Source organism: Nelumbo lutea, chromosome 6 (genome assembly GCF_056320005.1).
Source record: "Nelumbo lutea isolate HS-2025 chromosome 6, American lotus-T2T, whole genome shotgun sequence".
Taxonomy (NCBI): domain Eukaryota; kingdom Viridiplantae; phylum Streptophyta; class Magnoliopsida; order Proteales; family Nelumbonaceae; genus Nelumbo; species Nelumbo lutea.
Window position 1 is genome coordinate 70602765 of NC_142689.1, and position 26233 is coordinate 70628997.

The window sequence follows — 26233 nt, forward strand, 5'->3', positions numbered from 1 at the left end:
CTCCAGACTGCTCTTAAAATACTTCCCAAAACATTCCCCTGCTTTGCAGTATTTGTTTATGAGTTTGTACACTTTATTTTATTATTATTATTTTTTTTTTTTTTGATAGGCTTGTAAGCTTCAATTAGGAGCTTAGGTAAACGGGACAAGAAACAGCCATCAAATCCTTCAAGAATTGGGCCCACAATTTCCTGATATAATAAATTCAAAATGAGAATTAAGGCCCAATCCTAAGAACTGGGCGGTCTGGGCTGGGTTTTTTCTCATCCCAGGCCCAACTCTAAGAATTGGACTTAAAAATCGAGTTGGTCCCGAGCCCAGACCATACTGAAATTTAATGCATTCGAGTTGGGCTCGGGCTCAGGTTGCTGAAATTAAAAAATTGTATATGTATGCATATATGTATCTACGTGTATATATATATATATATATAATTGGGCTTGTTTGGGTTGAGATAAGGTCAGGTCAGGTTCAGGTTCCTAAGGGCTAGGCCCAAAATCAGTTCGAAATTTTTTAGCTCAGCCCGTATAGGATTGCGAGCTGGGTCGGTACGGGCTCGAGTTGGGCCCGCCCAAGTTGCACCCCCGGCAGGATTTTAAACCAGTTGAAAAGACCGCCTTTTAGAATGTTGGAAACTCATAAAACTAAATAAAAGACGCTAGAAGAAGGGCTTGAACCTTCGACCTTGTGGTTAACAGCCACACGCTCTAACCAACTGAGCTACTCCAGCTTTCGATAATAATTAAGAAGAAAAATTTTAACAACGATTGTTGTTGCAGATTTTTTTAAAGGATTGAAGGAGGAAAGGTAGAAGATATTCCCTTGAACCACGGTTACACATTTAAATTCGATCTATGCAATTTGCCACAGGGCATGGCCACCTAATTAACGAAAAGCTTGCCTAATAACTGCACTTTAAAATAGTTAAACAAGGAAGGCTATTTCATGAGTTCGACAATGGATTAAGAAAACTCCCAAGGATACAGTTTCTGTTGTCTTATGTAACTGGAGCAAATTTTATTAGCAAAGGAGGCAAAGAAATAGGTAAAAACCAAAGAAGGAATGAATAGCATGATTTCATCTGTCTTATTTAAGCTGAAATAACAGCAAGTTATATTAAATTAACATGAGGTAAATAACTTTTCCATCTAAGGGGAAAGTTGCCTACACTTGAACAGGATAAAAATGTCATTTTTAATAATGAATTTATATGGCTAAAATGGTCATTGCCTTATTTATCTGGGAAATACAAGAATATGGGTAAATGCACTTACCCAGAAAACACTTATCTGGATAAGTGCATTTACCCAGGTATGTAACTCACCGAAAAGCAAACAAGACCTAAAGAGTTTCATGCAAATGAAATCCAAGTTTGAAATTAACTTGGGGGCTTTTTTATTTGATTTGACTGTTTTTGAAGGTGGAGCTGTTCGATCCATTGTTTAGGTCTACTACCTGTATTACGAAGCAACCTAGCTAAAAGAGCTTGGATATCATCATCATAGCTGTTGATGGCTGAGCATGGGCTCCCATCTGTGATGACAATACTCCTACTAGGAATTTTAAGGATGAACCGTCATCCAACATTACCTGTGATTGGACCAAAAGAGCCATCAATGTATAATGTTGGAATATGAGTGTGCGTAGACAAGGTTTAAAGTATCAAAACAATACTCTTGATATGGGGCGTATTGTATCCATATCTGTGGTCCTAGGTATGGGATTCATTATAATTGGGTACATATCCCAAGAGTCATGCGTATCGGCACGATATGCTTCCATATCGTACCGTATCGATAGATATGGTAGAAATGCACTAATCCAAAAAGCGTATCCATGACTATATATTGATTGCTTTTAGATTGTTTTTCATCTTTAATAAAAATTATAATTATAATTATAAAAATTGAAATAAATAATTTAAGAGTTAAATTTTCCAAAAAAAAATTAACAAATGCAAAAAATATAAAAAAAATATATTACATCAACCTCAAATGATTTGTGTATTTTATTTTACACATAATTATATGTTAAAAATGAAAAAAAAAAGTTGTTATTTAAAAAAATAGAGTTATTATATAAAAATACTAAATAAATAAATTTCCCAACAAAATTAATGAAAATAGAATATTATGATTATAAAAACTGAAATGAATAATTTAAGATTTAATTTCTCCAAAAAATTAATAAAAACTGAAAATTATAAATAATTTATTTTATCTACCTTAAATGATTTATATGTTTTATTATACATTTATATGTCAAATAAAACAATTATATGTTCAAAATGAAAACATATTTATTATTTAAAAATAGTTACTATTTATATAAAAATACCAAATTAATAAACATTCCCAAAAAATTAATAAAGTTGAAAATTATAATTATAAAAATTGAAATAGAGTGATAATTATTGTAATATTCTATTAAACATTGCATTTCTCATGTGTTTATAACTTATTCATAGATAATTCAGCTTTTGATTTAACATTATAAATGTATTAATGTGACTTTTATCCATTTCCTTAGTGTATCCAAGCATTTTTATATCTTCTATTTGTATTCATGTGCTTCCAAAGCACATCTATATTCGACTTGTTCGATACGATACATGATACTAATACTTTTATCCATTTCCTTAGTGTATCCAAGCATTTTTATATCTTCTATTTGTATTCATGTGCTTCCAAAGCACATCTATATTCGACTTGTTCGATATGATACATGATACTAATACTTTCATCCTTGGTGTGTCGTGGTTATTGATGGAATAATGGCATGATGTTTTGTGGTGGTTCCTGTAGGAAGTATGACACGGATTTCTAAAGCACCTCCATGGGCTTGGGCTAAGAGTGATAAAAAATTTTCAGGTTTCAAGCTTCCCGAATGAAATAGGCTAGAACAGAAAATTTGTTGAAGTTGTGTTGCATTCTTTGTTTACTAGCAAGTCACCCATGCGATGCATCTACTTTAAAAAGTATGAATAGCCTCAAGAATATTTCAGAAATTTTGTAATGACAAAATTTACCCTCTATATTTAAATTGATTGAAAAAAAATGAGGGCAAATAGGGTAATTAGTTATTGATATTAAATGAGTTGAAAAGAGTTAATTTTGTGATATCCAATGCATTCAATTATCTCCCATTATATCCAACATTTAAGCTATTAATTTACCTTCATTGAATCATATATTTAAGACTTCTTTGTTTCTTTTCATCATTAAATTCTATAATTAATTTCATACATAATAACATAAAATTTTATACTTTTAAAATCTACCTAGAAAAAATAGTGTTTTCATCTAAGTGGTGGTAAGAAATTAAACCATTTAGGTCAAACTGGTCAATCCATGTTGCCACAATTAAATAATAAAATTCAAAAATTTATAATATACAAAAAATATAAAAATTAAAAAAAATGGGAACATTTTTAACATCATAGATTTGAAATATTAAACAATAATAAATATGATAAAAAATGTTTTAAAAACTGACCTGGAGGCCGACTCGCTTTTGCCTTCAAGTCACAGGTTACCAGTTTGACTGTTAAGGTCAAACGAGTCAAACTGCTCTATGTCAACATTATGTGTATGTGTGTGTGTGTAAAATTACATATTTTATCAATAAAGAGTATAATTATGTTTTACATATATTACATATAATATATGTATTATGCTACATTTATTTATTTTTTAATTTTGTTTTAAATTTTTATTTATAAAAAATATTAAAAATTGCAATTTGGGGCCAAAAAAGGGTTTTTTTCTCAAAAATAGCAAGGCAAGTCGTATAATGCCCTTGGGGAGTATAGATTTTGAAAAGTTACTCAAAAAAAAAACATAACCCCAATCGAACATCAAAGTGCAAAGTTATGGCTTCCAAAAGTTTACATATAATTAAGTGTGCAACCTACGAATTGGTTATTGGGTTAAATGAGTCAATGATTGAACCGCCCAAGTTAGACGGTTTTTAACCAAAAGGGGGAGTTTCAACAAAACCAAAGCTAGAATCACGACCAAGTTATAGTTCTAACGGTTCAATTGACCAAGTCAACAACAAGTTGAAAACATTGATGATAAATAATAAATGTTTTTATTAGTGATGAAAATGAAATATAAAATTTAAGACCAATTAGAAGTAAAACTATTTTCCAATTATCTCTCATTAAATCTCATATCTAATGCATATTCTCTTATTAAATCCTATATTTAAGATATATTTTTCTCATCATTAAATTGTATTAATTAAATCCACAACATTAATTTTAATAACATAAAAATAAATATTTTGAAAAATAAATTGAAAACAAAACCATTTTCCTCCCTCTCGGTAGTGGGTAAGCAATTCAACCATTTGGGGTCAAATCCGTTAATAAATAATGTCATAATTAAATAATAAAATAAATAAAACATATAATACAAAAAAAAATAAAAAGAACTGAGCATGTCATTAATATTGTATATTCATTATACTAAACAAAAATAAGTATAAAATATAAGAAGTATTTTTGTAAATGATGAAAATGGAATGCCAAAATTAAAATCAACCTAAAAATGAAATTATGTTATAGTCAAATGATAAAATTTTTAAGGGTAAACTAACAATGCAATTGAACTCACAGAGTAAATATGCTGTGGTAAGTTTACACCTTATTATATACAAAGTGGAATTTTAATCTATATTGCCATCTCAAGTTTTAAAGATTGTGATTCAACTACAAATGACTAGAGGAGCTTTTTTATCTTAAGTGGCATTTGGCAAGTCTTTTCACGCGATCTTTTGGGCTTCAGCAAGTTTGAAAAAACTGAAAGTTAGTCTTTTTTGTTTGGTAACCAAAAGTTGGAAACACTAAAAGACACGAGTGCGGAAAAACCTGAAATTTTGAAAATGTCGATTTTTGGGAAGCTTCAAATGAAGCTTCTTGGTTCGTGATAAATAGCCTCTAAATGCGTTTTTAAAATTTAAAAGACCTAGTAGCTTACTATGGTCCACTTTTAAAGACATGACCCTACAAGATTAATACGTCTTTCGGCCATCTGAGTTGTTGGAAGGTGTCTAAAAAGACTTGTCAAATGGCAAGTTATGTTAGACACTATCTCTATTTATTTGGTTGCATGTAAAATGAGGGAAAGGAAACGATTTCCCATAAATATTTATCGGTGTTTGCTTGGACTAGTATAATGGCCATGGTTTTCCAATTATATAATTATGTTCTTAAACTAGCATGTGACAAGTTTTAATTTGTTAAAGGAATTTTTAAAGAGTAGACATGTAATATTTTTTTATTCATTGGAAATAAGAAAAGAGAGCTATAATACACAAAAACAACCAAGGGAAATCAGTTATATCTTCCCATGACAATGATATCAACTTTGTGGGAGGAGTAACTAGCCATTTACATTTGAATATTCAAGTTAGAATCCCTTTTAGCTAACTTATCTGCACATCTATTTGACTCCCTATAACCAAATTTTGGGATAAAAAGGTTGAAAATGACCATATACTTCCAAGGTTTTTAAAATCGAACCAGATAAGGGTCTGGTTCCTAAGTCAAATGTCCTAACCATTCAAATCAAATGGATGGCCTGTTTTGACAAAAATTAAAAAAAAATTAAAAAAATACAAATCAGCCAAACCATTGAACGCTTCGAACGTTTCGACCACCCCGGGTCAGTGGCTTGCTGGCCAAATCAATGATTTTTGGGGAACACGATTATTGGGTAAAATGGAACCAGTCACCTAACCGGTTCCCATTTTTTCTAGTCTAACCATCCGGTCCGATCTGGTTTTGAAAACCATGTATAGTTCATAAGCTGATTTCATTGTCATTTTGCCATCTTTATCGTGTCTCCACAACCAAACATCTCCCCTAATAAGATTTTCAATTAAAGGAATAGCATAAATACTCTGAAGAATGTTAATTGGGAGAATAGACATGATATTGGTTAGATCCCTCCCCTCAAGTAATGTAGTTAGAGACTCTAGTAGGGGTTGACTGAGGGGGGGGGGGGCTTGGCAATTTGATGTCCTACATTGGAACATTACTTACCCATCAGTGCTGCCAAAAATCAATTTCAAAACTTGTACCGACATTTTTCTTAAGACCCTTTTTTAGCAATTGTATCTCCTTAATTATATTTTTTCAACCCCACAAATCATTTGTTTTTGCACCATCTCAAAGAGAGGTAGCCCCTCCCATACTTTCCTATTATAATTCTAGCCCATAAAGAATTTGGGTACTTTAGAAGATACCAAGCTCTCTTTATAAGAAAAGCTTTGTTCATTAGGGTTGAGCCCTTCATACCCAAACCTTCAAATTTCTTGGGCTAGGTAAGGGAAGTCCATGCAATGTAATGGGTCCTATTTTGTTGGGTTGTTGATCAGTTGATCCCCGTAAGAAGGATTTCTTTGTAGAATCAATTTTTTTAAGTGACATTACCAGGGACTTCAAAATTTTGGAAAGCATAATTGGGAATATTTTTTCTGACACTAGTCACAAGGGTATGTCTTTCAGCTAGAGATAAAGCATCATCTTTTCATCTAAGGCCTCGTTTGGCATGTCTTTTCGTGCGGGCTGTTGGCTTTTTAGAAGCTTGGAAACCCGCATTTTGGTCTTTTCTCATTTGGTTAGGAAAAAATCTAGCCACTGAAAGCCACAACACTTAAAAGATGAGAAAATCCCATTTCAAGCTATTTTCAGGAAGCTCCAAATGAAGCTTTTTGCCCTTTTTTTTTCAACTTGTCTTAGTGTGGAAAGACGCACAGATAGCACACCTTAATCAAATAGTCTTCAAGCTACTAAGATCTTCATGCAAAAGCTCATATCGTCTTTTAATTGTCAGATATTCTAGAAGATCTTTCAAAAAAGACTTTCCAAATGGCCCCTAGATTAAATTCAATCAATTAGATTGCTAAATTTCTAATTTGTAATTCTACCATCCAAAATTGGCAAGCCTAAATATTTCTCAAACTTAGAAATCAAATGAGCACATCCTATAGTCGACTTTCATTTTAATCTTCTAAGGATATTGGATGGTACCATCACCATGGATTTAGATAGATTAACAAATTTTATGGCTTGACCACAAAATGATTGAACCAACCCTATAGCTTTTGCAATCTAAGAGACAAGCTTTGAATGAAGATGATAAACAAATCATCACAAAGAAATATGGGATAGAGGGGGCGGGTTTCTAGACAATTTACTAGGATTTAGATGCTTAGTAAAAATATCTTGACCCAATGTACGTAACAATGTTTGCAAGTACAAGACAAAAATGTAAGGTGACAAAGGGTCTCCTTGTCGAATACCCCAAGAGGGATTAAATGGGCTCTAGACCTCTCCATTGACTATGAGTTGAAATGGTGTTCTAGTAATGCAAGACATGAAAAGATTAATCTAATGAATAGAGATAACAAGTTGTTGAAGAGTTGATTGAACAAACTCTTACTGAAATTTATCACAGGCCTTTTCAAAGTCCATTTTGAACACATATGGACAACTTCATGCATTAGGAAAATATTATCTGGAATATTTCTACCTGCTACAAAAGCCATTTGACTTGGATTAACAACATTAGGAAGAAATTCCTTGAATCTATTAACTATGATTTTTGTCATCACTTTATAAATAGTATTACAAAGAATTATAGGACAAAAATGGTGAACAAGTTCAGGGTTTTTAATTTTAGTATGAGGAAAATATATATATTATTTTACTTTGTTGGCATTTCCCCATAATCAAAATTTTCCAAAACCATATTTATTACACTAGTTAATTCCCTGATTTTTTTTTTGAAAAAAGTCCAATTATAAACCCATTTGGTCCTAGAGTTTTATTCTTGGGGAGACTCTAGATGACATCCTTAATTTCCTTCATAGCAACTGACCTAAAATGATCAATATTAGAAGTGGGAATTGAGGATATAATAGGGTACTTGGTTGTGCATGGCACGAAACCTAGTTCTGAATGTAAGTTCTTGAAATGATCAGTACTTAAATCCTTTACCTCTTGGGAATTTTGGGTCCACTCATTACTACTTTCTTGAGAGCAATAATTTTATTATGATTTCTTTGCTTTAGTGTAACCATATGACAAAAATGAGTATTTAAGTCTCCCTATTTAACCATATGAAAATATCTGTATATTCTCTATGTAAATCTTTTTCTAATTTCCTCAAAAATAAATTTATGAAAACACTATGGTTCTGTCTTTTAATATTGCTTGAGAAATTAAGAACATAACAAACATAAAGAGATATGACAAAGGAGCTAGATGGACTATTTCCAAGCATCTACTATGACATGAGAGAAGCTTTGATGATCAAACAATATATGTTATATTCTATTCTAAAAGGTTTAATTAAGGGAGCAGATGTACCTTTTGTGTCCAACAACAATGGGCAATGATCAGATGTAGTTCATGGGAGATACTACAAGTGAGCATTTGGAAAGAATTATATCTACTCCTCATTATAAAGTACATGATAATAGTGGGAGTATCATGAAAGTCTTGCACATTTCAATAATTTAAAGAATGACTTCTTGGTTGTTTAAATATTGGAGCACTACATTAAAATCAAGTCCACGGTTGATGAATGACACTTGAGGATTGGAGCTTAAGCCATGATTGTCTATTTTGTTGAGAATTAGGATGGCCATACAATATTCAGGCATGGAGGATATTAGGGATGCAAATATGTTACATTATGAATGCAACATGATGAAACATTAGTAGCAATGACTCTCATATCCTCTTTGTGCCATAGAAGCTATAGACCTCAAAAGAAACTTTGATGGTCAATAATATAGGATCCATTATAATCGAAATGAGAAATATTTTTAATAGATTAATTGTTGATTACGAATTCTAGGTTCAAGAATAATAACTATTGAAGGCAGGTGCACATGTAGGTTAGCCAAAGCATTTTGGAAGGCATGATAATGAGCCCCCTTACATTCCAATAAGAATTTTCATGGTAGGATAATAATTAAGAAGGTAGTTTGGATCATATAGGCACAACGTTGTAATCACGTTAAATGAGCACTTAGATTTTTTTTAACACCTATCCCTTAAAATACACCCAACCTACTCATGAAAAAGATTAATAACTTATGACTATTGTCAAAATATTTGTCAAGTGCTCATTTAACGTGCTTGCTCGATCCGGTCCCTTAAGAAAGATGCATGGTATCGAACATACTCTAAAATAGACGATTAAGATGATTTAGAGGTGGCAACCAATGGTTGTGTTAATCTCAAAAAAGGGTTGTTTAACCTTCCTTTTTTTTTCCTCTTTTTATGTTCTAATCTTGAAATTGCATTTGTGAGTTAGTAGCTAGAGGTTGTGTTAGATACTTGTAGGATTTTATTTACATTTCATTACATTATCCTCTTGTATTTTTAGGCTTACTTTCTTTATTTTCATCTTTTTTGCCTTTATATTTTGAAGACAAAAGTGGTTTTAGGTAGAAATTTTCCATTTTAATGCCTTAGTTGTAAGTTTTATCCTCTAAACAATATATAGGTTTGCTTCCCTTTGGATTTGTGGGACGCTTAAGGTCTTTGACGTGACTTGTGTCTCCAATTGCAATTATCTATTATTCTTCCAAATTCTATTAAAATTATGTATATTTATATATATATTGGGATTTTATTTGCAAAAAGGTAGTGTGTCCTTAAAATAAGGAATGCCTAATGTAGCCTATACATTTAAAGGCTATTCAAAGGCATGCTGTTTCTCTCATAAATTTGTGTTCGTAAAACTTTTTGTTCTACAACAAAGTTGGTAATATATTCATTAAGAATTTAATGAAAAATGATGTCTTATATTCGTAGATTGAGAAGCTATTCTACTAAAGAAGAGTTTGAAAGCGTTAGGAAAATTACGAATTGTCAGATTAAAGCCTATATCTTAAATTAGATATCATTAAAGCTTAAGAAAAAAATTCTATAGGTTACTTTTAGTAGATGCTCCCTACCCCTTTGATAGACCATGAAGATGCCAAAGTTGAAAGGAGTGTTAGTTATTTAGGAGTTTACCTAATTAACAATAGTGTTTGATCCATATGGCTCATTTATAAGGAGTTTATAAACCTTAACCACAAATCCGTGATGGCTTCTTATTCAAGTGTTTGATTAATAATATGATTTTATTATTTTAAATTTTTTAAAATAAATCAAAATATATATATATTTTTTAATTTAAATAAACAAATAGACCTTAAATTTATATATAAATAATTAAGTTTTCAAAAAATCTATATTTTTGTAATAATATTATAATTATTTAAATGAGCATTTATCATTTCATTACTTTAAGTGTAAACTTTAATATATATTTTGGTCCTTTTTATTTTGCATGTATGTCATGTATAAAATATATTATTACAATTTAAAAAATAATATGATATTTTGATCCTTTTTATTCATATTAATTACTTGAATTTTAGATATATCATAGTTATGATAGAAATTGACAATTAATAAAAATAACAATATGGTTAAAAATAAACTTAAATACTTGTACGAAATGTGCACCTGCAGAATTTTTAAATTACAATAACAATTACCATTACTACTACTACTACTACTACTACTACTACAACTACTACTACTACTACTACTACTAAATTTTGTATTCCATTTCTGTCTTAAATAAAAATAACTTTTATTTTAACAATTATTTTAATTTAATATGATGATTATATAACATTAGAAATGTTCCAAAATGTCTTTGACAAAACTCTATACTTATTTATCTTTTGTGTTCTATCTTTTTTAAAATATTTATTATTCAATTATGATATCATCAATTATTTTAATTTAATATGCTGATTATATAACATTAGAAATGTTCCAAAATGTCTTTGACAAAACTCTATACTTTTTTATCTTTTGTGTTCTATCTTTTTTAAAATATTTATTATTCAATTATGACATCATGAATTTCTTTGAAAAGTTAGATCATTGACACACCATTTAAATAAGAAAATAGCTTTGCGTTTGGATTAATTTTAAATTACATATTTCATCTACATTATATACATAATTTTTACTAATCACACTTAATTTTTGTTTGTCATAATTAATATATAATTTTTTATATGTTCTTTTGATTACTTGTACTTTTTATTATTTTTTAATATTTATTATTTAACTATTATATCATCGACTAATCCATTTGACCCAAACCATTAACCCATGACCCAAAAAGAAAAATAGTTTGATTTCTAGGTTAACATTAAATTTTGTAATACATTTCCATTATTGATAAAATTATATCTTATGTATAATATTTATTTTTGTTTAAAATAATGAATGTATAATATTATATATGTATCCAATATTTTATTTTTATAAATATATAATATTATATCTTATGTATAATATTTATTTTTGTGATTCTTTGTATTTCCTATTTTTAAAAATTGGGTAAATTTTTTTAACTATCCATATAGTTTAGCTAATTGACTAAGTGTACCCTTACTGTTTGAAAATTGACTGTTGGTACCCCTACTGTTTCTAACAATTGTCTAGTTATACCCTTACTGTTAATTCTTCGTCAAAGATCGTTTACATGTGACTTCACGTGTTTTGATTTAATGTTACATAGTACCCAAAGTACCCTCTGCATTCTCTCCGATTTGTTATCACTTTCCAAATTGTTGTCGAAGGCTTTCAGGGTTTTAATGTAACAATGAAGCCCCATTCTATCGTCTTGAAGTGCAAAGCCCCATTTTCTCAGATTACCGAGTAATAATGAAGCTTACTCCAAATATTCCACCATCAGATATAGTCTATACATTTCCTTAATCATCTCTACTATGCACCTTGTTCTCCCCCTCTTCTCTCCTTCCTCTCTTTGTCATCTTTGCTCTATACCCTATATTTGGCACGATGATGCTTCTCTGGAATAAGAGCCCTCACTCGATAAGAAGTCATTCCATGTTGGACCCATTTCAGGAATTGATTTGCAAGGTACTAGGTTTGAATGTGTTAGCATGGGCAAAAACGGAGGGTGAATTTAGTAACTATTGGGGTTCCAAATTGAATTACTGTTGGGTCTTTGATAGCCATGGGCTGGTTTCTTATACAACAACCTAGTGGGATTTGCCATCTAAGTTCGTGATTGGGGGATTAGGATTCAGTCTTCAGTATTGGGACCAAAGGATGGGTGTCCTCATCTTTCTTCCGATTACTATAATTTCTGGGTTAAATAGATCCATCGCTTGAAGCAACATGTTAACAATCAACAGAAGGGTCGTGTGTTTACCACACTTCCAAGTCTCTTCCAATGGTGATAGGGGGGAAAATGAAGTTGGTGTCAACCTTGATCTTGACGTTGTCATAGATGAAGAGGTGCTAGTAGGTTTGTCTTTAAGATACATAGTTCTAATCTTCTTCTCTTTTTCCATCCATTAACATCTCTTTGTTTACTTCTTTGTGACATCTTCTATGGTTGTAGGAGACCTGAGAGGAACAGAAAAGGGTTGTGGCAGAGAAAAGAGTTGCAGCAGAAAAGGTGGTAAAGGTCCAAGCTCAAACCCCGCCATATAATAGACCGCCACTGCTAAGAGGCAACAACAATTAGGAAAGGCAGAGGGAGTGGAACCTGGAGGAAATAAAAGAATAATAAGAGGGGGAAGAAGAGAAAGAGAGAGAATCAGACAGAATAGGAGGAGAGGGGATATTGGATGGAGAAGAGTGGTACCTCCCCTGCCACTGCTAATAGAGACATTGAAGATGGGTGATACGGCGCGTATGGTTGTCTAGTATCGAGAGGAAGCAAGAACACACCTTCCCTATCTCCGCCGCCCTCCCCTTCAAATAAAATAACTTGAGAGGGACGAAGAGTTACTATTCATCATCTCCCACCTTGAGATGAAGAACATAGAAGCAGCGGAAAGAGATCTCTCTCCTCCCAATGGAAAGAAATCTCTCTCCTCCCTATTTCTTCCTGCTCCCCATCCATCATTCATTCATTACCTCCATGAAACTCAAGCTCGGGAATTCATTGTTCTTCAATAGATATCTTCAGACCGCTTTTGTGTTATTTCTCTCATTGTAGACAAGTGGTCAGCAAACAAGTTGAGATTCCATGTTTTTTTGATTGAGTGCATATTGAAATCCAGTACAATTTATTCTCTACATCTCCTTTTCCATCAAACCAAACCAGCACCACAAGTAATCTAAAAGGATCAGATTTCTAAAATAGAGAGGAGGGAAGGGCAGTAGAGATCTCCACCCACCTGCGTATGCTCTACCGTTCGGTAGTTACAGTGACCATCGTCATTGGCGATGATGATGGCCACGTCAATGGATGGTGCTCCTCCCTCTTTCGACTAATGGGACAAGTGTTTGAGTTAAGTTATATTGAGGGACACAAATGTAACTTTGTAGAAGGGTAGAACGGACATTTGACTTTTTTCGTCCATGCTTAACGATTCTTGGAAGATTTAGACAATTGTCAGAAACAGTAGAGGTAGCGATAGTCAATTTTCAAACAGTAAGGGTACACTTAGTCAATTAGTTAAACCATGAGGGTACACTATTATGTGCATGGCGCATGCACGTATCCAACCAGATCTCCTTCAATCTCTTATCTGTGGCCCAGTTTTCTACTGATAATAATGTCTATTTTGAATTTCATCCTCATGAATTATTTGTGAAGGATTAACCCACCGGGATGATACTTCTTCAAAGGCCGAATAAGGATGGTTTGTATCAGCTTCATCTTCTACTCAAGATATCAACTTCGTCTCCTTTTTCATTTGTAGGTACTCATGCCAGCCCTACAATTTGGCACCATCGACTAGGTCACCCTGCTCTTAGAGTGACTCAACAAATTATTTATTCTCAGCATTTACTAGGAGTACCTACTACTGATTTAAATTTTTGTTCAGCTTGCTCAATAGCTAAGAGCCATGTACTCCCCTTTTCCCATAATCATGCCATTAGTAATTCTCCCTTAGAATTAATTCACCGTGATTTATGGGGACCCTCTCCAGTGGCATCTGCTTCTCGTTATCATTACTACATTCTTTTTGTTGATGATTTCAGTTGCTATAGTTGGATATTTTTTCTTATTTGCAAATCTGAAGCATTTAATGCGTTCTTGAAATTCAAAGCCAATGTTGAATTACTTTTTAATACTAAAATTAAATATTTTCAAAGTGACGGTGGCTCTGAATTCAAGACCTTTGAAACCTATTTCAATCATGTGTGTATCTCTCACCGAATATCATGTCCGCATACAGATGACTCAAACATCCCCATATTGTTGAAACAGGCTTTGCTCTTATGACTCATGTTAGGGTTCCTCCAAAATATTGGTTTGAGTCCTTCTCCACTACAAATTATCTCATTAATCAGCTTCCTACTTTGGTATTTGGATCATCCTCTCTATTTGAGAAATTATTTGGTCGCCCTCCAGACTACCTCGAACTCCATGCCTTTGGGTGTGAGTGTTTTCCACATGTTTGGCCATACAATAAGCACAAGTTACAAACTCACTCTCTTTCATGTGTATTTCTTGGGTATTCTAATTCTCACGAGGGGTATGTCTACTTGCATCGCTCTACAGGACGGATTTTTATCTCTTGCAATGTTATTTTTAATGAGGATTCCTTTCCGTTTCTTATTGCCATTGATATTGCACCACCCCCATCATCGATTCTAGTTCTTCTAGTTGGGGCCCCTCCCCTTGTTGCTGCTTCTAACAACACATCTCTAGGTGAAGTTTCATCTTCTCCATCTTTGTCTTAGTATGATGTGTCACCACCTTCCAATGCTGAATCCACTAACTCTGCCCACTCAGGCTCGACATGGTATCTTGTTACCGCCTTCCTCTTCTTTGCATCACATGAACAATCAAGCTCGGCATAGTATCTTCAAGCTAAATCCAAGGTATGCCCTACTTGCTAGTCCCCTTCCCGAATCCAAACCAACTTGTTATTCTTAAGCTCATAAGGATCCTCACTGGGTTCTTGCTATGACTGATGAGTATAGGGCTTTACTTCATAATAAAACATGGACTCTCATCTCGGCCCCACCTAATAAAAATATTATTGGCAACAAATGGGTTTTTAAAATCAAATGTAAGCTTGATGGTTCGGTTGAATACTTCAAAGCTCGTTTTGTTGTCAAGGGGTACTCTCAAGAATCTGGTCTTGATTATGATGAGACATTCAGCCATGTTGTTAAACCAGCTACAATTCGCATAATATTATATCTTACAGTTTCTTTTAATTGGGATGTTCGCCAATTGGATGTTAGCAATGCCTTCATACATGATAACATTTCAGAAGAGATATATATGAAGCAATCAGTTGGGTTTGTTGATCCTAGATTCCCAACACATGTTTGTCGCCTCCATCGATCCTTATATGGTTTGAAACAAGCACCTTGTGCATGGTTTACAAGGCTACGTGATTCCCTTTTATCCCTAGGGTTTCTCGAATACCGAACAGATGCCTCTCTATTTATCTCTCGTTATAGATCTGATATCATTTTAGTTCTTGTTTATGTGGACAACATCATCATCACATGATTTGGGCTCTCTATGAATAAGGTATGTCAGTTCATGCAAACTTCCACTACTATCCATTGGGTTGCTACAAAAAGGATTCTTCAATACCTAAGAGGAATAATCACTTATGGTATGCTCCTTTAACCATGTCGTACATTCTCTCTTGTTGCTTACTCTAATACTGATTGGGGAAGCTGCCTCATGGATCACCACTCTTAGAGTGGTTATTGTGTGCTCCTTGGGTCTAATTTAATTTCTTGGAGTTCCAATAAGCAACCAACGGTGGCTCGATCAAGCATTGAGTCAGAATATCGCAGTTTATCTTCCATGGCTATTGAGGTTTTGTGGCTTCATATGCTATTCCAAGAACTAGGTATCTTCCTCTTTACAACTCCTTTGATATGGTGCGACAACATGGGGGCTAAATTTCTTGCTAATAATCATGCACTTCATTCTCGCTCTAAACGCATCGAATTGGATATTCACTTCTTGATATACGGTACATCCCCTCGGCTAATCAATTAGCAGACGCCCAAGCCCCTTGGTCTTCTACAATTTGAGGTTCTTCTTCACAAGCTTACCGTTTATCCTCCGATTGTGCTTGAGGGGGGTGTAAACTACAGCTATTACGTGCATGGCACATGCGCATGTTCAGGTGCATGTCGCATGCATGTATCCAACCAAGACTCCTACTTCATCTTGTACTTTAAGTTCTTCTCCTACTGTATATATCCTACTTGTAGATAACCTTTATCCTAGTAACAGTTATCCCTGTAGATTATCTTTGTAAACGATAACACTTATCCTTGTAAGATAAGTCTTATCCTAAATAGGATTACATTTAAACCTATCCTAGATCAAATAGAACTTACCATTATATATCTCATTCTTGTACTCTATATAAATAAACATGGAAGAGTCGAATACAATTAATTCGACCATTAGTCATATATATATATCTCTCTCTCTTTGTTATCTCATACATAGAGTTGCAGTTGTTTGTCAAATTGGTAAAGAGTCACTATGGTCGTTGTGGTAATTCAATTCGGCAAGAGTGCCACCATTAGGGCATCATCTGGGACCTTTTGGGTAGCTTTGTATTACGGTCACCATGGAATGTGCATATTGGTTTTCTAGATTTTCACTAAACATAACTTCAGGTCATGTTTGGTTTGAAAAAGTAGATAGGAAAAAGAAGAGAAAGGTAGGGAAACCTCAAACTTGTACAAAACTTATATAGGTTTTCTACATTTCCCTTCGTTTTTTTTTTACTTTTTCTTTCAAACCAAACACAACTCAAAGATTTCTATGTAAAACCCAGTTGGGAACACCAGAAACTGCATCCCAAAAGCCCTCCCAAACGGGCAGTAGATTTATGGCATATAGACATTCAAACATTAAGGTGATTCTTCCAAATATTCAACAAGAAAGAAAATAACACTTCAATGTAAGTTGGCTAATTAAACCTTATTTCATTAGTTTCGCCCGATTTCTCATCACAAAACGCAAGGACCAGAAATAAACCTGAATCCTTGCATGCAAAGCATCATGTCCATCGATCAAGACGTATAGTTATATAAATACAAAAGTAAATTAATTAACTTGAGATGAAAAAGAATCTAATTAAACAATTAAGCTTCATAGACTTTGCACTCCTCATCTGCTGGGTTTGTCTTGCAGAAGTCTTCAAGTGGATCCCCACTTCCTGATGCAGCTGCTCCTGGCCACTTGCTAGCCACCAAGTGCGCCAAATCAACCACTCGTTGGCTACACAAAAAAGCAAAAATTGCACAGGGTTCACGAGTGTAAATGATTTGAGTGTAAATTCTAACTTATATATTTTTGTTTTAAATTTTACCTTATTTTGCTTGATTGCAGTATAAATAAAGTAAATTAAGATATAAAGTAGAATAAACTAAAATCTAAAATAAAATTAAATAAGAATTTACATTTTTTACATTTGCATTTTTATACATTTGTACTAGTGCAAATAAATTTGTACTGCAATCAAATACAGCCTTATTGCCTTAGGCTCATTTTGAAAGGAGTACAAATACATACAAAATACAAGGTTTTGCTTTTGCATTCTACATATTTGTATTTGTATCCTTTCCCAACTGAGTATTAGCAAAATGTATCTGTACCAAGGTTTTAAAAACCAACCTAGAACTGGACTCATTCAAGCCACCAGTTTAGGTGGATGATTTGAATGGATAGTTCATTCCAATTATTATTATTATTATTAATTAAAATAAAAAACATCCAAAAACCATTAAACAGGTCAATAGTTTGACTACCTGGGTCAGCAGGTTGCTGACCAAATCAACGGTTTTTTATCAACGACCCAATTAAGGGTGAAAAAAGAATTGCCTGAATGGTTTATTGGTCAAATGGTCTGACCGTCTTCATCAACAGCGGTTCAAAACACTGATCTGTATTTCAAGCATACATTTTCTATTTTTTATTTTGATTTTATATATTTGAAAAAATGAATTCCTAAACAGGTATAATACCCAAAAATATGATAGGATACGTCTGATATAAATATGAAGCTTCAAAAGCTATGAAAATTGGTATAATTAATCTTGGTGTGTGCGCATGGCTTACCTGTATCCCCACTCGTTGTCATACCACGCGACAACCTTGAGCATGTCGTCTCCCATCACCATGGTGAGTGATGAGTCGATGGTGGAGGAGACATCACTGCATCGGAAGTCTACTGACACCAGAGGAACGTCACACACGGCCAATATGCCCTTCAGTGGTCCCTCCGCTGCCTTCCTGAAGGCCGCATTCACATCTTCGGCTGTAATTCCTTTCTTCTCAACATTTACAACCAGGTCCACAACCGAGACGTTAGGTGTAGGCACTCGAAGTGCAATCCCGTTGAGCTTGCCCTTGAGCTTGGGCAATACTAGAGACACAGCCTTGGCTGCTCCCGTGCTTGTTGGGACTATGTTCAGTGCAGCCGCTCTTGCTCTCCTTAAGTCACGGTGGGATGCATCCAAAAGCCTCTGCAGCAATATTGTTTAGGGATTTAATGCATTAATTAATCTATTTATCACTTGTAGTTGTAGGGGTACCGAATTTGGTCCATTCCGGTCGGGTCTAATATAAATCCATTCCATTACAGATGGATAAAAAATCCAGTCCAATCCGAGGAATAATTTAGACCATTTTGGATCGATCTAATTCAATGTTTAGACCATCCAATCTGTTCAAATTGGCTCTAATCCAAACTTGATTCATTGACACCTATAATTTTATCTTCTATCAATAGATCAGATATCAATTGGTCTAATCCAAATATGGTCCATTGACACCTGTATTCTTATCTTCTATCAATAGATAAGATATCAATTCAATCTGACCCAATTCAATATAAATCAATTGTAGATAAATTATGACCAATCCAATCCAATAAATACTTTGGACCATTAAATCTGAACTGGTCTAATTGAACGAGGTCCAATGTTTTGGTCCATTGACACCCCTAAATTCACTTAGGACAAAATCATCAAATTTACGATCAAAAACTAAACAATTACTAACACCCATTTGGTCTGCAAACTAGAATTTTCAGAGTTTGAGCTATTACCTGATCCCCTGTGTAGGAGTGAGTAGTTGTCATTGTTCCTTTAACAATACCTACAAAGGAAATGAGTGGTAGTTAGATTATAGCTGTAATTAATTAATCCTTGTTTGATTGCTCAAACCATGGTTTTCAAAATCGGACCGGATTGGAAGGTCGGATCAGAAAAACTGGGAATTGGTCACCTGATCGGTTCTATTTTCTCCTCAAAACTGCTTTTTTTTCCCAAAACTGTTAATTTTGGTCAGCAAACCACTGAACCAGCTGGTTAACCGTTCGAACAGTTTTGACCATTTTCTAATTTTTTTAAAATTTTTTATTTTTTTGTCAAAATGAACCGGTCATTCGGGTTGAACAATCAAACTGTTTGAACGAATAACCGGATCCCTGACCGGTTCAATCACCTGTTCGTTTTTAAATACCATGGTTCAAACAGTGTTCAAATCCTCACTTAAAATTTACACGACACTCACCGAACTCTTCATCTATGATTTTCACAAAAGGAGCTAAGCAATTTGTAGTGCAAGAAGCATTGCTGCAAGTGCCAGAATTTTAATTAAGCTTATGATTTCTAAATTAACAGCCATCACTAAACTTAAACTAAAAAAAATAACAATAAAGGTGAAAAACTTGCAATCAATACCAACCTCACAATGTTTGCTATTTCATGGTCGTAATCTCCTTCATTCACTCCCACAACATAGGTTGGAATATCTGCTCCTTTGGCTGGAGCTGTTATGATAACCTTCTTAGCCCCAGCTTGAATGTGTTTACCAGCACCTGGGCCATCCACAAACACTCCTGTTCCCTGTATTAAACTCCATGCATGTGACTTAATTAGACTACTAATTAGTTAGATAATTATGAATATTTTACCAGCAGTTTTACTATAATTGATCTCCCCATTAAAATGGGGTTTTCCTCAAAAGAAGAGTTCTTACATATAAATGAAGTTATTAGGCATAAAATAAAAGGATTTTGTGCAATTCATTCATTTTATATATAAATATTCATGGTTCAAAGTATCCATACAGTCCTATATGTTAGATGGGGCATATTTGACATTTGATGTGTTTTTTTTTTTCAAACATGTTCGGGGTCAGTATAAGGCTTGGCTACCTCAAACTGATTATGCCCCAGAACTCCTCATATTGTAAAATTTTGATTCTTAAAAAATCAGAACTTAGGATCAATGTTGTAAAACTCAGATCAGATTTGAAAACAAAAAAGTTCACTGGGTAACCGGTTCAACCATCCAGTTTGGCCCAAACTGAAAACACCGGTTTGGATGGTAAAGGTAATTTGGGGAATTCTTCATCGGGATGGTATGGACTGTGAGAGCTAGTAAATTAACACATTGAACTTTATCTGATGTAAATTCTGGATTGACAAAGGATATATTGCTCCACGTGGCAATCTGTGAAAGAAGGACTTGAATTTGGAAATAAAGGTTACCTCGATAACGATGTCAATTCCTAAATCTGCCCATGGTAGCTTGAGAGGATCCCGGTTTGAGACGACCTTGATCGGCTTACCATCAACGGAGATGGTCTCGTTGTCCACGATCTTCACTTCCGCCTTGAAAGTTCCTAGCATCGAATCATATTTGAGAAGGTGCGAAGCCTGCGATAGATATCAATCAGAGAAAGGAAAAAGTTATTCTGCAATCGGAAGATCTCTTTCTGGAGTTACTGGCTGAAAGTAATTTCTCTTACATTCTTAACACCGCCACTGTCGTTCACAACAACGACGTCCAGGGGTGAGTCTTTCCGGCCATGCCAGCACCGGAGGAAATTCCGGCCAATGCGTCCAAAACCATTGATTGCTACCTTCAACTTAGCGACTGTCTCTCCCATAACAGGTGTAGAAGTGGCAACCTAATAAAAGAAAAGGTTGGATGAAAGAAAAAGAATTAAAGATGGAATCATGCATTTTTACAGATGCAGTTAATGGATGAAGAAAGTTCAGAGTTTGTTACCGGTTAGTACTGATTAGAGATTAACCGGAAGTAATTAGAAAATCATATAAATTAAAGTCGTAACCCCCACCTTGAGAGCAAGTTGGGAAGCCACCACATCAAAGAAAGACGACTCTCTGGCATTCTTGCCGAAGGTCACGGACGTACTGGATCGGAGTCCAAAGAAATCGTCCACTTCAAGCCTCTGCAACCAAAAAGAGATCAGAAAAAATGTGCACTTCAAACCTGCTTTTTGTATCACGAAGGAATTTGAAATGAGACTATGAGAGAGAGAGACCTTTGAGAAGCACTGAGTGGCGTGAGAGTGAGAACTCCGAGAGGGAAGCCTTGTGTTGGCCGGAATCCTTGAGGAAGCTAGAGCTGCGTGAGTGGCCATGGCTGCAATTAAGACCAGTGGAAGAACTTTTTCGGTATATATACAGTAATTGAATGATGTCAATGGTTTTGCTAATATTATTTCATATCTGGTTGGGAAGGATTAAACTAGTGTGTGGTGAGAACACATACGATATGAGATAAGATGAAGTCTGTGGTGGCAACTTCTAAGTTCGAACCACACGTTTCTTGCCCCACCACCATTCTTTCCTGTACTTTTATTACAATTACAGTAATACCCTTGTTGATTTTTTATCTCTTGAGGAGCGCTAGGCTGCTAGCCGGCAACGTCAGACTGAAGTAGTGTTGGAAATGTTTTTAACAGTTAGAGGTGTGGAATCTTCAATCAATGGAGTCTTAACCAAACAGGTGGCAAGAATATATAGAAGGAATAGATACCCCACCACCACTAAATTGTTCCATCAGGCAGTCAGGGATGCTCACGGTTCGGTAAAACGAACCGTGGGCTAATTTTTGAAATCGAACCGGAGTTATCGGTAACCAAAACCAAATCAAATCCGATCGGTTGATTCGTTCGGTTAACCATCGATTTTCAGTTTTATATTATTTATAATATTTAATATACAAAAATATATAAATATATAATGAAATATTAGAAGTTATATAATATTATATTTTAAATAATAAATAATATATTATATATTATAAATATATATTTATATATAATACATATTTATTAATTTATAACATATAGAAAATATGTAATATATATTATATATAAATATATATATAACATATATATATAAATATATGTATACTAGTCGGTTTGGTTAACCGCCAGTTTTCTATTTTGGTTAACCGAAACCGAACTGATACCTTTGGTTTTTTTAAATATTAAACCAAAACCAAACCGACTGGTTTGGTTAACCAAATTTTTTATTCGACTTCATTCGGATTTTTTTGGCTGGTTCGATTTTTCAGTTTTTTTTTTTTTTTTGTTTGCTCACCCCCATCAAGCACCAACCATCTTCTCTGGTTTAAAATTAAAATGCATTTACGTAGGAGTGAGCATAATTCGTTAAAATAAAAATCGAATAAAAAATTTTGGTTTAGTTAATTTAGCTTTTGAATATTTCGACTGTCGTTTTGGTTTTTAGAATTAGAAATTTGATTAATAAAAAAAATTGAATTAATGGAACTTTGCTATTGATGTAGCGCGATCCGATCACTCCTAGTTGGCACTCACGTGACTCCTGGAAGATACCTGAGGTGGAGAAGAAGAAGAATCCCTAGGGGGTTTACCCGGCGGGAACACTCCGATGCTTAGGTTAGTACTCTGTAGGAGAAGCAAGGAGAAGACGAAGGCTAAGAGTGCAGATAGTGCGAGTGTAGAAGATCCTGATCATACTTGTCCTCCTTGATATTAAACTCCTTGTAGCGGAAACCCGTTACATCCGGCCCATTGGCCTCTGACAGGGCAGGTATAACCGCCACTGTCAGCCTATCGTAGTCGTTACTGGTAGGGCTGAGGTGGCATGCGCGGGGTCATCGTTGCAGGGTACATGCCTGTCAGGTGTAAAGCACCTTCTGAAGATGGCATGCACGATGCTGTCTGATGAGAGATATGGCTACTACCTCCAGATATGTCAGGTACGGTGGTCGGGCAGGAGGTCTTCCTGTGATATTCCGAACCACCCTTCCGTGAGGTACCCTGTGTCAAGCTATCTTGTAAGCGGCGAGCTGCCTAGGGCAGGCTAAGTCGAGCTATCTGGCTCGAGGTGCCTTCACCTCGGGGTGTCTATAGGCAGATCGGTGTATTCCTATCAGGAAGTGACCCAAGATCCACTGGGGGAGCTCGAGTATCAGGAAAGGTCAGGGGGCCCCAAGCTCGGAGGTAGCTCGGGGTGCCTTAGCCCCCGAGGTGGTGGTGCAAGCCAGGAGGGTCCCGACGAGTAGTCTATTCTGCCAACTTGTCGAGCTGAACTCGGTGGGACCTTCCTTCCGAGTTGCGATTACGCTTGCTGTGCTATCACGCTGAGTCACCGTTTGAGCAAGGTCACGCACACGTGTACCCGAGCTATGAGGTCGGTCCAAATCATCCTCCATCAATTGCCCCCCACTCCTTGTGCTGGCGGCATTGACCCAGTGCGGGGAATTCATGAAGTGTGATGGACTGATTTAACCGAAATTCGAACCTGACTGACTACTCGCATTGAATGTGTTTGTGAGAATCAAGAGATTTTCTGATTTTTCTAACTTTTTGGATTCCCAAAACGTGTAGAAGTGGCTTTCAATTTTGAGCATTGTGCAGCCGTCATTGCCTTAACCACGGAAGACGTGCTGCCAATCGCCTTTGGTTTTCAGAAGGCATGCGGTCAGTGCGCCTGCGAGCTGCTGAATCTGCTCAGATCTTGGCCGTCGCTTCGGGGAACCACCAATCACCTTCGGTCATCAGAAGGCGTGCAGCCAGCACGCCTGCGAGCCGTTGGATCTTCTTAGATCTGGGTTGTCGCTTTGGAGACACTGGGGCTATAAATAGGGGGGCCCTCTGAGCCTCGTTTCCCCCCACTCCAGCTTGCTTGTCTTTGGATTATGAGTTCGCGCACCTGTCGAGCCTACCCAAGTTCCTCAACTTATTTCATCCCGCCTTCTTTCGGTGAGTCTCGCTTATTGTTAGTCATGTCGGGATACTCGTACCATGCCCGTCACCACGGCGGTGACCAAAACGATGATGCTCCCTCGAGCTCAGGGGAGCTTGGGAGTTCTCCGGAGAAGGAACTTCCACTTCGCAGGGAAGGGAGCCCGATACTTTCGGCCCTTCCTCCATGACAGAGGGGAGACTTAGCTCTCTGATTAGCTACTTCCACCTTTCTAGGGACCTTCTTTACTGCATCCCCACTAGTAGCTTTTCGTGGGAGCATGGCCCTAACGACATAGTCATTTACCAAGAACAGCTCGAGGCTGCCCTGCATCTCCCTCTGCACCCCCTGATAGTGGAGGTGCTAAACCAATTTAATATCGCTATTGACCAACTCCATCCCAATGCCATCCGGAACTTGGTTGGGACGATATCCTTGTGTTGGGACGATATCCTTCTGCCATCCTTTGTATAAAGAATGCCACTCCTGGGGTTCCGTCGGAGAGGCGCCTCTACTACTTCTCTCTCCGTCGTGGCTACAAGCTCTTACATGAGCTTCAAAAGAAAATCTGTGCCTGGAAGCGACATTATTTTTTGGTCCGTAACCCTGAAGGGTGGCCCTTCCCTACTTCTTAGAGGGGCGCCATCCAGGACTTTGGGGCTGAGCTGGACCCCAAAACTCAGAAAACGATGTTGTCCTGGGCATCAGTAGGCTTCCTCTGTTCGGACTACTTGGCCAAGGAGAAGCTCGTGCAGGCCGGTCTAAGCCCGAGTAGGTTGTCCTTTTAGGTCGCGTGGTTTTTGTCACGGCATTGTATTCATACGTATATGTGTACATCTCGTTCTTACCGAACTAATACTATGACTTTTTCTTGGAAGCCATCATGTCTGGTATCGACTCGCGCCACCTTCTCTCAAGCAACTAGGGGTGCCAGGTGAAGAGGTCGCGCCCCGATCAGACTCCTACCTCAAGTGGTACTGAGTTCGGATCTACCGAGCCAACTTTATCCTCCCCTCCGCCTGAGGTTCCACCACCTCCTTCCGAGGGAACCAGTGGGGTTGGTGTCGGGGGGGACGAGCTCCCTCCGCAGGGGGCAGCTCCCAGTAACCCCCTCCAGCCGCACCTTTACCCTCCGTTCCCGATGGGGAGCTGGGAGGGGATGAACGACTACCAAGTGGCCCACCGGAGGAGCTGGAAGGCGATCCACAACGACGAGGTCGCTCGCTAGGGGAATATGGAGCCCGGGGACCTTGCTGCGTTCGCCTCCTCCCACTGCATTGTGGTAAGTGATCCTTGCCTTTTTTTCCTTTCCCATTTTTCTTCCTTTTACTGCTCTCTGATCTTCCTTTCTATTGGCAGGTGAATACCGCCATCCATGCCATGGCTCTCCAGACGCGCATCCACCGCATTGACGCCCTCGACCAGCGGGCTACTAATAAGAAGCTCCAGTGTGAGCTCGACAGGATCCGGGACGAGCTCCATCACACTCGCAAGGGGAGTGAGTCTCAGGAGCTGATCGTCCGCGACCAGGAGGCTCAAATAGCCCAACTTTCTGAAGAGAGCATGCGTTACCGGGAGGAGTCTTCGAGGGTGGTGGCGGAGAGGGAGCTTCTCTGGCAGCAGGTACGGGACTTGGAGTCCACTCTTCTAGATCAAACTCAAAACTTTGACCAGATGGTGGAGGCTGAACGAGAGAAGGCGGTCTGGGATTTCAAAGACTCTCAGGAATACCACAACCTCCAAGTGGAGTATGGCTCGAGTTCGTACCACTCTGGGTTTAAGGTCTGCCGGTGGTTGGTGCGGAAGAAGGTCTTCGGGCTCAACCTCGACGGTGTCACTATGAAGGGTCTGTCTCTTGAGACGGCGGATCAAGCGAAGGAAGAGGAGCTGACTCCCCGGAGGATGAGGGTGAGGAGGCGGATCCCTGAGGCGGTGTTCTTCCTGGACTTCTGATGGCTTCCGGGTGCCATAAACCCGATCTTTCAAAGGTCTTTTGTTGGGTGGTCGTGCCCTGCATTTGTCAAACTTTTTCGAGCTATTTTAGCTCGGTTATTGCAATGTTGTTTTTCTCTTTCTTTTTTCTCTCTTCTTTTTTTTTTTGAAGTGGTAATGAAAGTTCTTCTTTTTCTCCTAAGTATGGTGTGCACTCTTTATCTTT

The 26233-nt window shown here is 36.5% G+C and overlaps 1 protein-coding gene and 1 non-coding gene across 2 annotated transcripts; both read right to left on the reverse strand.

Annotated features, from left to right (window-relative positions):
* Positions 1 to 656: 656 nt before the first annotated feature.
* TRNAN-GUU (transfer RNA asparagine (anticodon GUU)) lies at positions 657 to 730 on the reverse strand. Its single transcript has one exon. It is a non-coding gene; the product is annotated as a tRNA-Asn (tRNA).
* A 16248-nt stretch (positions 731 to 16978) lies between these two features.
* GAPB (glyceraldehyde-3-phosphate dehydrogenase B subunit) lies at positions 16979 to 21767 on the reverse strand. Its single transcript, XM_088951701.1, has 9 exons — positions 21378 to 21767; positions 21171 to 21284; positions 20838 to 20999; positions 20578 to 20745; positions 19770 to 19930; positions 19596 to 19657; positions 19129 to 19178; positions 18138 to 18544; positions 16979 to 17297 (listed from the first exon to the last, which is right to left on the reverse strand). Exons 1-9 carry the CDS (start codon positions 21474 to 21476, stop codon positions 17162 to 17164), a joined length of 1359 nt encoding a protein of 452 aa, XP_088807827.1. The 5' UTR covers positions 21477 to 21767; the 3' UTR covers positions 16979 to 17161.
* Between the last annotated feature and the right edge of the window lie 4466 nt (positions 21768 to 26233).